The sequence below is a fragment of the Leptidea sinapis genome, chromosome 2 (genome assembly GCF_905404315.1).
Source record: "Leptidea sinapis chromosome 2, ilLepSina1.1, whole genome shotgun sequence".
NCBI lineage: Eukaryota > Metazoa > Arthropoda > Insecta > Lepidoptera > Pieridae > Leptidea > Leptidea sinapis.
The window spans coordinates 26,119,933-26,133,226 of NC_066266.1; the positions used below are offsets into that span (position 1 = coordinate 26,119,933).

At 33.1% G+C, this 13,294-nt stretch overlaps 1 protein-coding gene across 1 annotated transcript; it reads right to left on the bottom strand.

The window, feature by feature from the left end:
* Positions 1-11,151: 11,151 nt before the first annotated feature.
* On the bottom strand, positions 11,152-13,237 carry LOC126974192 (zinc finger protein 431-like; the record flags this gene model as incomplete). Its single annotated transcript, XM_050821638.1, has 1 exon — positions 11,152-13,237. A coding segment is annotated over one exon (924 nt), but the record flags the coding sequence as incomplete, so codon positions are not given.
* Between the last annotated feature and the right edge of the window lie 57 nt (positions 13,238-13,294).

Below are 13,294 nucleotides of genomic sequence, written 5' to 3' on the forward strand. Positions count from 1 at the left end.
AGAGGAAAAACTCGTGTTCCTTAACGTGAACTTGGATGAACGTCGTTTTACAAAATAAATGTAATAATAATAAAAATGTAAATAAAATCATAAAACAATTGAAAAAAAGGAATAAAAAGTTAAAATACTTACAAAAAAATATATAAAAAAACACAAAAACCAAAAAAAAATGTATATAAAAGAATTTTACTAAAGTTAAGTTAGTTATAAACTCATGTACATAAATGAAATGAACTTCTAAGTTCTGGAAAAAGTACGAAGGGGAGGTCATTTCATTAGAAAATGTTAACGTTAATCTGCTGTCATAAACTTACAACGTTTTTGTTGTAATTAATTCAAAACGGCTGAGAGCTGCGAGCAAAAACGTTGACTTGATATTATATTGAAGAAATAGCTATTAGCTACTAGGTATAAATTAAATTTAGCAATGGTAATAATATAATATGAATTTTTAAATTAATATTTAATATGACATTCCATAAGTCGTAGGGTGACGGGTGGCGAGCGCATGATGTTATTGAGGTCGTATCGCAGTGTGTTACGTCTTAAGGCGAAGGGTAAACAGAAAATATGCAAACAAGGTGTTTTTAGACAAGTTTTGTGGTGAAAATATAGGATTTAGAGCTATGAACACTACTTTATCCTGTTACACATACCCTTAAATCTTACTTGTAGGTTGCTAATGCTTATTGTTGGTAAAAGTTAGCACTCCAGAGCTATTATGAACTACCAGTTTTCGTTGCAGTTAAACAAGTTTTTTCTCGGCATCAGGCATTTGTTTAGTATACTACTATCATAAAAGTTGTTATTATAGATTTTACTTTTTTATGTAGGTACATTTTTTAGATTGGTTATTCAGATTAGTAATCAATAATGAGGATTGTAAGCAATTAAGCAGTTAACGCCTGTTAAAATGTTACATTTTCGATCCAAGAATTTTGAAAATATTGGCTTTGTTACAGAGGAACCGTGAACCCATATCGCTCAAGGTCGCCGGCATTTAGTGTCGCCTTAATTATTATAATCAAACAAAGTGAGAAAAGTTCTCGCGCACTTAGCACTAAAGTGCCACCATCACAAAAGATCAACAAAATAAATATTAGTTAAAAAACACGCTTATTAATTTGGTTAATTTATATAAGCGTGTTAGTTTTAGTTTGTTTAAACTATTAATTGCATTGCTGAAATAAAAATTCTGTTTGGTATTCCAAAATTCCATAATATTAGATAAATCGGTTAAAGATTTTTATTGGTCTAAATTTAAAATAATCATCAATTTCTGCCTATTAGACAATAGATGAAAATTATATAAATTGACAATAATCTTATTTTGCAATTCAAATAATGTAACAAATTTAATGTCAGGTTCTGAATTTGTGACAAAACTTAAAAATTTATCAATGTACATAAAAATAATCTGATACATAGTTAACAACTGTAGTTAATCTACCAACTATAGTAAGCTAAAATTAATTTTCTTTTTACCTCCTGAGAAATTTAGAAAGATATAAAAATTCTAATTAGTTATTGATTTTAAATCATGCTCTCAATTTGATTTCCGAAAATCAAAATTGTTGTTTTTATTTAATTTCAAGCATTTTCATGTTTATTCAAACCTTTTATACCTTCCCTGGACTTCGACAAATAATTCAAGACCAAAATTAGCCAAATCGGTCCAGCCCGTCCATTCTCGAGTTCTAGCGAGACTAACGAACAGCAATTCATTTTTATTTATATGGATTTCAGTTTTTCATTATATGTTTTGAAAACAGTTTTATACGTAGGGGTGAGACGTATTTATCGTCACAGGTATTTGTAACAGGTATTAAAATATCACCGGTTGTCACTGTGACAAGATATCAAAAATAACAGTGACAAGTATTAGGAGTATTTTGTAACTACTAGTATTTTAGTAACGACTGATATTTGAGTAACAACTGTTACTGAACAAGACGTATTTAATAACAACTAGTATTTTAGGAACGACTGATATTTAAGTAATAGCTGTTACTGGACAAATGATTAGGAGTATTTAGTAGGTAACAACTAGTATTTTGTTACAGCTATAATTGTGTGATTTATATGTCTGTTATATTATGTTTGATTCAATAGGTAATAAAATAGTTATCGCTCAACTCTTCTTTTAAATGTGGGATAATATAAACTAACTAGCTAGGTAACTGTTCGGGGCGATGCGATGGCCCCTTTCAGTAGTTTAAACGCCGCCTGCAACCAGTGATGTCATATCTACCAACTTTTTGGTAGATCTACCCATTTTCACCTCAGTCTACCTATCTACCACCCTAGACCTAAAAACTACCTATTTTGTAATTAGTTTGACCATATCACCACTTTAAATTATTTTTATATCGACAAGTGACGATTCGATGTGCTGCGTGAGCCATGCGACGATGCGTCAAGCATACAAAGAGTCCAGGCCATAAACCACAAAAAAAAACATCAGCAATAGTTCGCCGTTCGCGCCATTTCGCGCTCATAAGTCATAGCCATTATTATACTGTTCTCTCATCTGTGGCTCCTTCCCGGTTGGTTAGTTGCGGAATCAATGGTGAATCTTTACTTTTTGTGAGATTATTAAGAAACATGACATTTCATTTCACAGAAAAAAATGTGGATCCTACACCTGAAGAATTCTGGAAGCATGTTTCATCCATTAAAAAAGGAGACCAGTCTCCAATGTTTCCCCTGCTATGCGAATTCGTGAGAAAATTACTCGCACTTCCACATAGTAGCGCCAACATTGAGAGATTGTTTTCTGCAATTAATAATATGAAAACCTTCCAGAGAAATAGAATTTGCACGGAGACTCTAGAGGGATTGTTGCGTACTAAAAGATTTATAGCAAACAACGGGCAGCCTAGCACAGAACACTTACAATTTTACAATAAAATAATGTATAATTTTCAAAAATAAACATTTTAAGAACAGTTCATGCATTTTTAATCTTAATTTTTTTTTTAAATTGAGGTGGTAGATCTACCAATTTTTCATTTTACATTCTACCAACTTCTACCAACATTTGGCACATAATCTACTAATTTTCTAAAATTCGGGTTGGCAACACTGCCTGCAACTACAAGCGGAGCACTGGGTGGGACCGGTTGGTCCGTGGTGTTATGTCCGGTGGTATCCTGCTGCAGTGCGATCGAGCCCGCGTCGTGTCGCGAGCGATCTGCGGACTGCGGCACGGTGGTAGGTCCGTGGTTGGCTTACGCCCGCCGCTCAGCGAGGCCGACCATCTCTAATTAACAGTGGTTTATAAAGTGTCATCGTATAGTGTATAAAATTGTAAATAATATTGACTAGATAACGTAAAGTGTATCATAGTGTAGTGTATAAAATTGTTAATATTGACTATTTATAGAAAATACAAAATGTGTCATATTCATATTGTATAAAATTGTACTTAAATATTGACTATAATAATGTTGGCGCGTAAGAATTCAAGTTTAATACGGCACCATTTTGAAAAAGACGATACTACTGGAAAAGCTGTTTGTAACAAGTGTAAAGATAAAATTAGTTACAAATCTACGATCTCTAATCTAAGAAGCCATCTAGGCTAGCAAAGTACCAGCTTCAACAAAATAAAGAACCCAAACGACCGCTTGAGGATGTCGAAACAAGGTGGAACTCTAAACTTTATATGTTGAAGCGAATTGTAGAAATCAAAGAGGCCATCATTTCGACAGTGGCTCTAGCAGATAGAGACTTGCCAACTATCAGTCCTGATGATTGGATAACATTTGAACAGTTATGCAAGGTGTTGGAGCCCTTTGAAGAAGTGACCCGGACCACGAGTGGCCAAAAATACTTAACAGGCAATTACGTAATAATAATGACACGTTTAACTGAATGCTGCACCAAAATTATCTTAATAGGAGGCTTCCATCTAGGCTAGACGTCCTAGATATGGTTTTGTTGTTAAAATAGGGTATTAGTGACAGATTTAAGAACATTGAACAAAGTGGGACATTTAGCTTGTGCACGTTTACGGACCCGAGATTTAAAATGCAGGGATTTGCAAATCATACTGAGGCCATAAAAACAAAAAAGAGAGTAAGAACTTTGGTTGCAGCCGAAATAACAAAAAATGATGCTGCAAATCGGGCCCAAATTTCAAGTCAAGATGCCCAATTAACGAGTTTAGTCCTTGGGGTATCTTTGAGCAAATTGTGGCGGCATCCACATCCACAGGCGCACGTTCTAAAGCTATAAAGAGGTAGACAGCTATCTGGCAGACGATTTATTGCGACGTGTAAGCATAACTGGGGAATGGAACAGTCCATCAGAATGGTGGAAAATACATAAATTTTTATACCCAAATTTATCAAGGATATAATATATTGAACATTGTAACATTGTCGCAACGTCGGTACCTTGCGAAAGGATGTTTTCGAAATCAGGTTTAATTTTGAATCAAACGAGAACAAGGTTGTCAGCTAGCAAAGAGGAAAAACTCGTGTTCCTTAACGTGAACTTGGATGAACGTCGTTTTACAAAATAAATGTAATAATAATAAAAATGTAAATAAAATCATAAAACAATTGAAAAAAAGGAATAAAAAGTTAAAATACTTACAAAAAAATATATAAAAAAACACAAAAACCAAAAAAAATGTATATAAAAGAATTTTACTAAAGTTAAGTTAGTTATAAACTCATGTACATAAATGAAATGAACTTCTAAGTTCTGGAAAAAGTACGAAGGGGAGGTCATTTCATTAGAAAATGTTAACGTTAATCTGCTGTCATAAACTTACAACGTTTTTGTTGTAATTAATTCAAAACGGCTGAGAGCTGCGAGCAAAAACGTTGACTTGATATTATATTGAAGAAATAGCTATTAGCTACTAGGTATAAATTAAATTTAGCAATGGTAATAATATAATATGAATTTTTAAATTAATATTTAATATGACATTCCATAAGTCGTAGGGTGACGGGTGGCGAGCGCATGATGTTATTGAGGTCGTATCGCAGTGTGTTACGTCTTAAGGCGAAGGGTAAACAGAAAATATGCAAACAAGGTGTTTTTAGACAAGTTTTGTGGTGAAAATATAGGATTTAGAGCTATGAACACTACTTTATCCTGTTACACATACCCTTAAGTCTTACTTGTAGGTTGCTAATGCTTATTGTTGGTAAAAGTTAGCACTCCAGAGCTATTATGAACTACCAGTTTTCGTTGCAGTTAAACGTTTTTTCTCGGCATCTTGCATTTGCTTAGTATACTACTATCATAAAAGTTGTTCTTATAGATTTTACTTTTTTATGTAGGTACATTTATTCAGATTAGTAATCAATAATGAGGATTGTAAGCAATTAAGCAGTTTGGTCCTGTTAAAATGTTACATTTACGATCCAAGAATTTTGAAAATTTTGGCTTTGTTATATAGGAGCCGTGAACTCATATCGCTCAAGGTCGCCGGCATTTAGTGTCGCCTTAAGTAGTGTTGTATTGCGGTACGACACGATATTAATTGATTAGATTATACAGCTTGACTTGAGATAGGTAGGAAGGTACATGATAAAAAAGTTTGACTAATAAATTCCATCACAGTAAGGATCTATCTAGCGTAAATACAAATAAAGACCCAGACTCGGAGACAAACATTCATATTGGTAATAATTTCATAAATATTGAATTCCGGCGCGACAACCAACCACAGTTCGTAAGAGCCGTATTAATCTCAAACTAAAAATACTGACGTAGCAATAAAACATTTTTATAAGTTATTAAATACCAAATTACCAAGTATGAAGTATTCGTTTTGGTGAATTTTAAATGTATAAAAATGTTGTCAACCCATAAAATATACTCCATAACGAATTATTACGAAACGAACAAAGTAAAAATCCGCCAGTTGAAAAATAATGATATTAGATACCTACGTGTTCAAAAATAAATAGTTTTCGAAACAGTTATTTCATAACAACAACTGTTTACGTTTCGGTAAATTCGAGAAACACATTCCAATAATAATATGAACCTATTAAATTAATAATTAATGCATTACCCGATTATCGAAAACCCGTTGACGATTTAACAGTTTTTTCAACCTGTTGACCATTGACAAAAAACAGTTAAATTGAATTAATTTAAAAACCTTCAATGACACACCTCTGCCTCTAAAGCTATTTATCTCTACTCAAAGGTTATAATTTAAGTGGTATTCAAGTAACATACCACTCTTCAAAAATATCTTTTTGTTTGTTCTGTTGGACTTACGTCTTAACTACGACGTATTCAATATCTCACCTTACAAAACTTATTCAAATATTATCAGCGCGATGTAAGCGACTTTTAGCGCTATCTATGTCAATAACGCATAATGTTATCGCTTGACCCGTGATATACTTATTGTAGGTATTAATACTAGGCAACACCCGTGGCCGTTTCTTTTTTTTCAAATCATATGTCTAATTTGCATAATCCTTGAGTAGTCACGTTGTCAGTCCGCGATCAATTTCATTAAATAAGATATTAATAATTGTTGCAGTCTTCAGTGAACTTTTTACGATACACATGACGCTAATAAATTCAGAATCTATGCAATTCGGGGTGTTTTCGGTTTTGGAATGTATAATTTACTTTTTCTATTATAATTTAATTTACTTGAACTCATTTTAAACTGTTGTTAATTAATAATTTGAGAGGTTGTTATCGTCAAACCTTATTAAAATCTGTTGAAACCATTATAGGCAGTTATTTTATTTATCAGCTATCAATTATTGGCAATAAATAAATAACCTCCACTAATAATGAGATGATAAACTAAAAAGCTGTCCCAATATACCCGATAAGTAAATCTTATCGTCTTATATTGGGACGCGTAAATTGCAATTTCCATACAAACTTCTATCCCAACCCCAATATTCGGTCTATCTCTTACTTGAGATAAAAAATGGTAACCATCGTTGACTTTTCTGTCCCAATAAACTAATCGACGGTAACTCACCTTATCCGTACACGCTGTTTCTCAATGGGACGACGTATAGATTACCAGGGATATAAAGTTTGTATTGAAATTGCAATTCACGCATCCCAATATAAGGCGGTAAGAATGACTTATCGGGTATATTGGGACAGTTTCAGATTATTGACAGCTAATTACTGACAGCAGAAGGTAGTAATTTATCTCTATCTGTAGATAGTATATTGGGAATGGCCGTAAGTCAGACTATAGATTTATTTTTGTCAACATAAAAGTTATTTTTCACTTCGGTATTATTTTATTACTGCATTCTCTTTAGACTGACATTTTTTAATTCGTTAAATCTTTGAATGGAGGTATTGAAATGGTCTTTTAAAATATCATTTAATGTGATAATTATTTATACAGAGGTTTAAACAATGTGGTTTGATTATTGTTTTTTATATATAATGTATTATTACATTTTTAGTAAAGATCCCTATTTTAAAAAATATATATAATATAGCCTATGTCACTCTATGAAGATGCAGCTTTTTAATGGTGAAAGAATTTTAAAATAGGTCCAGTAGTTGTTGTGTGAAAACATTACAAACATACATACAAAAACACAAATGTAATTTATAGTATAATATTAGTTTAGATACGTCTTTGAAGACTCGCCTTAAAAGAAGTCAATGTTTTGGTATTTCTTATTTCTGAGGGTAGGTCGTTACAAACTGCTTTAATATTTAACAAATAAAATCGTAGTACCTAGGTATCTTACATTATTTATTTTAGAGGAAAAATCGATGCGGATAGGAAGATGGTAACCATAATATGACAACATGTATGATAATATGGCCATGCCAGTATCTTTAAAGGCCTGTATTCACTTTGATTAGTGCGAGTGCAATTGCAAGAAGTAGTTAAAGAAGTATTAAACGCGGTGGTATCTGAAACCGAAGAACTTTTGGAAGCTGAACATGCAAGACAAAAAATATGGGTTCGAAAACGGATTAATAGAAGATCCATTCATGACGCAAGTTAACAAATCTTTGCATTACTGTCTATTGAAGCTCAACTAGTCCAAGAAATTGATTACGATGACATAGTTTATGCTTTTGCTCGGACAAAAGCCAGGAAGAAGAGATTTATAAATTGAGCAATACCTTATAATTTAAAAAAACTGCTTATTATTTTTTATTATGCTAGCTAGAATTTTATATTTTTTTAATAATAGAAAGATTTTTAAGAATTAAAAATGAAGCACTCTCTAATGCTTCGCATTATGAGTCGTTTAAAAATAAAAGCTTATTTTAATAACCATTATGAAACATATAGAATTTTTTTGATCAAAAAGGGCGGTATATCAGACAGGTCCGAGGGCGGCTATAAGCATAATCCGACACAGACGCCAGAACTGGTGATGCCGTATACACGGGCCATGCAGGTCTCTCTCGGAAAATCGTCGACCAGTGCCGGGAGAAACTTGTGTCTTCTATCGAGTCTTCTCTCGAGAAGGTCGCGGAATGGGGTAAGTTGAACCTTGTCCAATTTAACCCCCAGAAGACTCAAGTTTGCGCGTTTCCCACTAAAAAGCCCCATTTGCCGTATCACCGCTCTTCGACGACACTTCCCTTAAAGCCTCGCCTAGTAACGGAATACTGCGTCTCGAAATCTCGAGCGATTGCCAATTCCGTGGCCATCTGGAGGGCAAAGCCAAATTGGCTTCGAAGAAGCTGGGGGTCATTAATAGAGCACGGCAATACTTCAAGCCGGCCCACTTTCTTCCTCGTACTACTAAGCTGTGGAATGAGCTTCCTTGTGCGGTGTTTCCGGGACGATACGACATGGGTACCTTCAAAAAAAGCGCGTACACCTTCCTTAAAGGCCGGCAACGCTCTTGTTCTCTTGTGGCATTCCTCTGGTGTTGCAAGAGAATGTGGGCGGCGGTGATCACTTAACACCAGGTGACCCGTACGCTCGTTTGTCCTCCTATTCCATAAAAAAAAAAGAATGAATGACTGAATTATCTGGATGAATATATTGTGGTTATTACTGAGAATGGATGTAACTAATACATTAACAAAAAGAGCGGCTAAATAGTAGTCGGACTCGCCCATGAAGGGTTCCGTAGCAGCAAGTAACATAATATAAAAGTTTTTGTATTTCGTTGTTACTTTGATCGATGTTTTAATTATAGTGTATTTTTTTAAATTAAGTTATTGATAAGAAAACATACTTAATATAATTTGTACCGAAGTGATAGGATTCCATTCGATCTAACTATATGCGAGCTCATTTAAGCTTGTATAATGTATTCCAGTTTGACATAAAATATTTCCAAAAATATTATAAATTTGTGTGCCTCCTCGCGTAGTTGGACAAGCTGGTAATAACGTCCCGTATCCAACGTTCTGCATGAAACTCTGTAAATAATATCTTATAATATGACAATGTATAATATCTTTAAAAAAATCTTCGTTGAGGCACAGTAGACATATGTATCAGTAAAGAAACTAAGCCTTGTTGTATAAAATACTTACCTATATGTACGTACACTCCATTGAAGCAATAGGGTTGTCAGGTTATTTTTACTAACCGACTTTAAAAAAGGAGTTTTGGAACGAATTTCCTTATGGGGCGTTGCAGAGCGTAAAAAAGTAAATAGCGTAAGATTTTAATGTATAGTGTATGTATGATAGCTATACAGTGTATAATGCAATATTATAGTCTACATGATGACTGTTATGTAATGTTTTTAAACAACATTTTATTGAATGTTTTTCTAGGAAATATTTTTTTTATGTTTTTTTAATTTTCGTCGAAATATTTTATTTGAAATTTTGACGGGACGATTTGAAATTTATTCCCTGCAGTCATCCCACGAACATGTCTAGACGGGGCAATTATTGTTTTCATGAGTGTCAATAACCAATATGGCATCTATTTGGAGATCCGAGATAGCGGATGTGACTTAATCCTTCAATCCAATTGGCTATTATTTTCGAGATTTTCAGGAGTGTCGAGATTTTCGGGAGTGGAATTACAAATAAGACACTCATTTCAAGGTCCAAGATGGCGGATGTGAAATTATCAATAAAATCAATATGGGTATAATTTTTGAGATTTTCGGGAGTGTCGGTGAACACACAATTTTGTTTCAGTCTTCGTTTCTTTTAAGTCCAGCATTATCGGCTTCAACACCCTCGAGAATCATGAAAACAACACCCTGATAAAAAAGTTGATAATTTCATGTATCTCCAACTTGGATTTACATTTTGACAGCACTATCAGTTTCAACATCCTCAAAAACTATGAAAACGACACCCATGACGATAAAATTGTCAATTTCATGCGGCCGCCATATTGGATAAACATTTTGACAGCACTATCTATTTCGGCACTATCAATTTGAGCACACTCAAAATCCATGAAACTGACACCCACGATGCAAAAATTGTCAATTTCATGTAGCCACCATCTTGGATTCTGACACCACTATCTATTTCAGCACCCTCAAAAACTATGAAAACGACACACATGTCGAAAAACTTGATAATTTTTTGCAGCCGCAATCTTGAATTTTCATTTTGGCAGCACTAGCCGGTATTGGTTTCAACACTCACAAAAAGCATTAAGCCACACTCATAAAAAATGATAATAAATATTGCAGCCGCCATCCTAGTGTTAATTGTGAATTATGTTAACGAATTTAATTAAGTTGATCTCACGGACTTGATAATACGAATACCTACTAATTTTAATAATAATATAATTCTACTATAAGATAATAATTATTATATACTATACTACTTTATACTTTAAAAAACGAAAACTGGAGTTTTGATGGAGCCGAGTTCAAATAGCCGTATACCACGCAATACGCTGGCATTTTTAAAAAGATCGCGGAAACAAATATCGCGACACTCGACTCGTATTGACCGCGAAAACTGCTTTGTGTGTCATTTCGAACGTTTGTAGGTAGTTTCCGGACTGATACATATCTCTACTGTGGTTGAGTACCTACACAGTAGTTACCTACTTTTTAGAAATAAATAGTGTTACTTAATTGGTTTTATTACTTAGTTCTAAGAATTTATTACTCATTCTGGCTTGTTATATAATAATTGTGTGGTGTTATCAATAAATTTTTATTCTATTCTATTTTACTAATAATTTTTGTAGAAAGGGTTGGTAATTTAAACTCACAATAAAATGGTAATATCTGTAATTGGACTTTTATTACTTGACATTTTCCACTTAGAATTACTATTATCACTATTACAATACAATAGTCACTATATAATACTTAATCAAAATTTGGGCAGAGTTCTCCTTACAATTATTCACAATAAGTACCTAATGAATACTCGAACTTAGCACTCTAGCTTATATAGGCCACATCAATCAACCGTGTAAAATGCTCACAAATAGAATATAAAAGATAATTAATTTATTGATAAGTTAATTTGCTTCTCAGAATTGAAGATTTCCGTTACTTTGTCATGGATCACAACAAAACTCTCATCAAACTACCCTTGAAATTGGCGTAATATTGAGTTATACGATTTGTCGCGAACATAATGCAAAGTTAAGTTTTTTATGGTTTTCTCCTGGATGCCATTGTCAGATCTGGACCAAATTGCAATGGGACCACACATGCGGTTCATCCAGTCGAAAGTTATGAGGTTACAAACATAAAAAAATAACGGAATTGAGATCCTTCTCTATTTGAAGTCGATTAATAATTCCACACTGCAGTTCCATGAATATGCATTTAAAACTAAAACCTACAAAGAAAATAACATGTTCATGTTTTATAAATGTGTCACAGTAGGAATATATAAAAGTAGGAATACCTGAACATATTGTATTGTTTGAAGAAATGTGAATGAAATAGAGTAGATTTTAATGAATATGTGTAAAAATAAGTATGCTTAACTGCAAAGTCCATAAACATATTATAATAAAATATCATAAAAATATCAAACCAGAAACAATGACTTATCTCTACCAATAGATAATACAATACTCAAATCTGATATTAATGTAGCTTATATGATATTCAATTAATATTTGAACTACTACATTGAGTTTAGTTCTCATAGAAGCACAATTGATTTAAAACAAATAATATATCAACAAATATATTTTCTAAGCTAAGGTGTTGTGCATTTGTAAAAAAAATAAATTTCTTCACCCCAAAAAATCAAAAAGGTTTTGAACATCGTTTCCCTGCTACAAATGTTCTTCCACGTACCTACTACAAAGCTGTGGAATGAGCTGCTTGTGCGGTGTATCCGGGACGATACCACATGGGTACCATCAAAAATCTTCTGCGCTTGCGATGCTAATTTTAACGAAAGGAGAAATTTATTGATTTTTTGCACATTTTTCGATATTTTTTTTGTATCTATAAATTTTTACCTTGTAATGATTTAACCACAAACATAGATCCATGTAGATAACGCAAATTCCTGAATGACTGAAACTCTTATCACAAACATTGCATAAGTAAAGTTTGTCACAGGTATGTAACATTTTATGGTTCTTCAAAGTAGAAGCTTGTTTGAAACTCTTACCGCAAACATTGCATGAGTATGGTTTATCACCTGTATGTATTCTTTTATGAGTTTTCAAAGTAGAAGCTTCTTTGAAACTCTTACCGAAAACATTGCATGAGTATGGTTTATCACCAGTACGTATTATTTTATGTCTCTTCAAAATACTAGATTTACAGAATCTCTTAATACAAACACTGCATAAGTAAGGTTTATCACCTGTATGTGTTCCTTTATGTGTTTTCAAAGTAGAAGCTTGTTTGAAACTCTTACCGCAAACATTGCATGAGTATGGTTTATCACCTGTATGTATTCTTTTATGAGTTTTCAAAGTAGAAGCTTGTTTGAAACTCTTACCGCAAACATTGCATGAGTATGGTTTATCACCAGTATGTATTATTTTATGTCTCTTCAAAATACTAGATTTACAGAATCTCTTAATACAAACACTGCATAAGTAAGGTTTATCACCTGTATGTGTTCCTTTATGTGTTTTCAAAGTAGAAGCTTGTTTGAAACTCTTACCGCAAACATTGCATGAGTATGGTTTATCCCCTTTATGTATTCCTGTATGTGTTTTCAAAGTAGAAGCTTGTTTGAAACTCTTACCGCAAACATTGCATGAGTATGGTTTATCACTAGTATCTTTTATTTTATGTCTCTTCAAAGTACTAGACTTACAGAAACTCTTAACACAAACACTGCATAAGTAAGGTTTATCACCAGATGTATTCCTTTATGTGTTTTCAAAGTAAAAGCTTGTTTTAAGCTATTACCACAAACATTGCATACG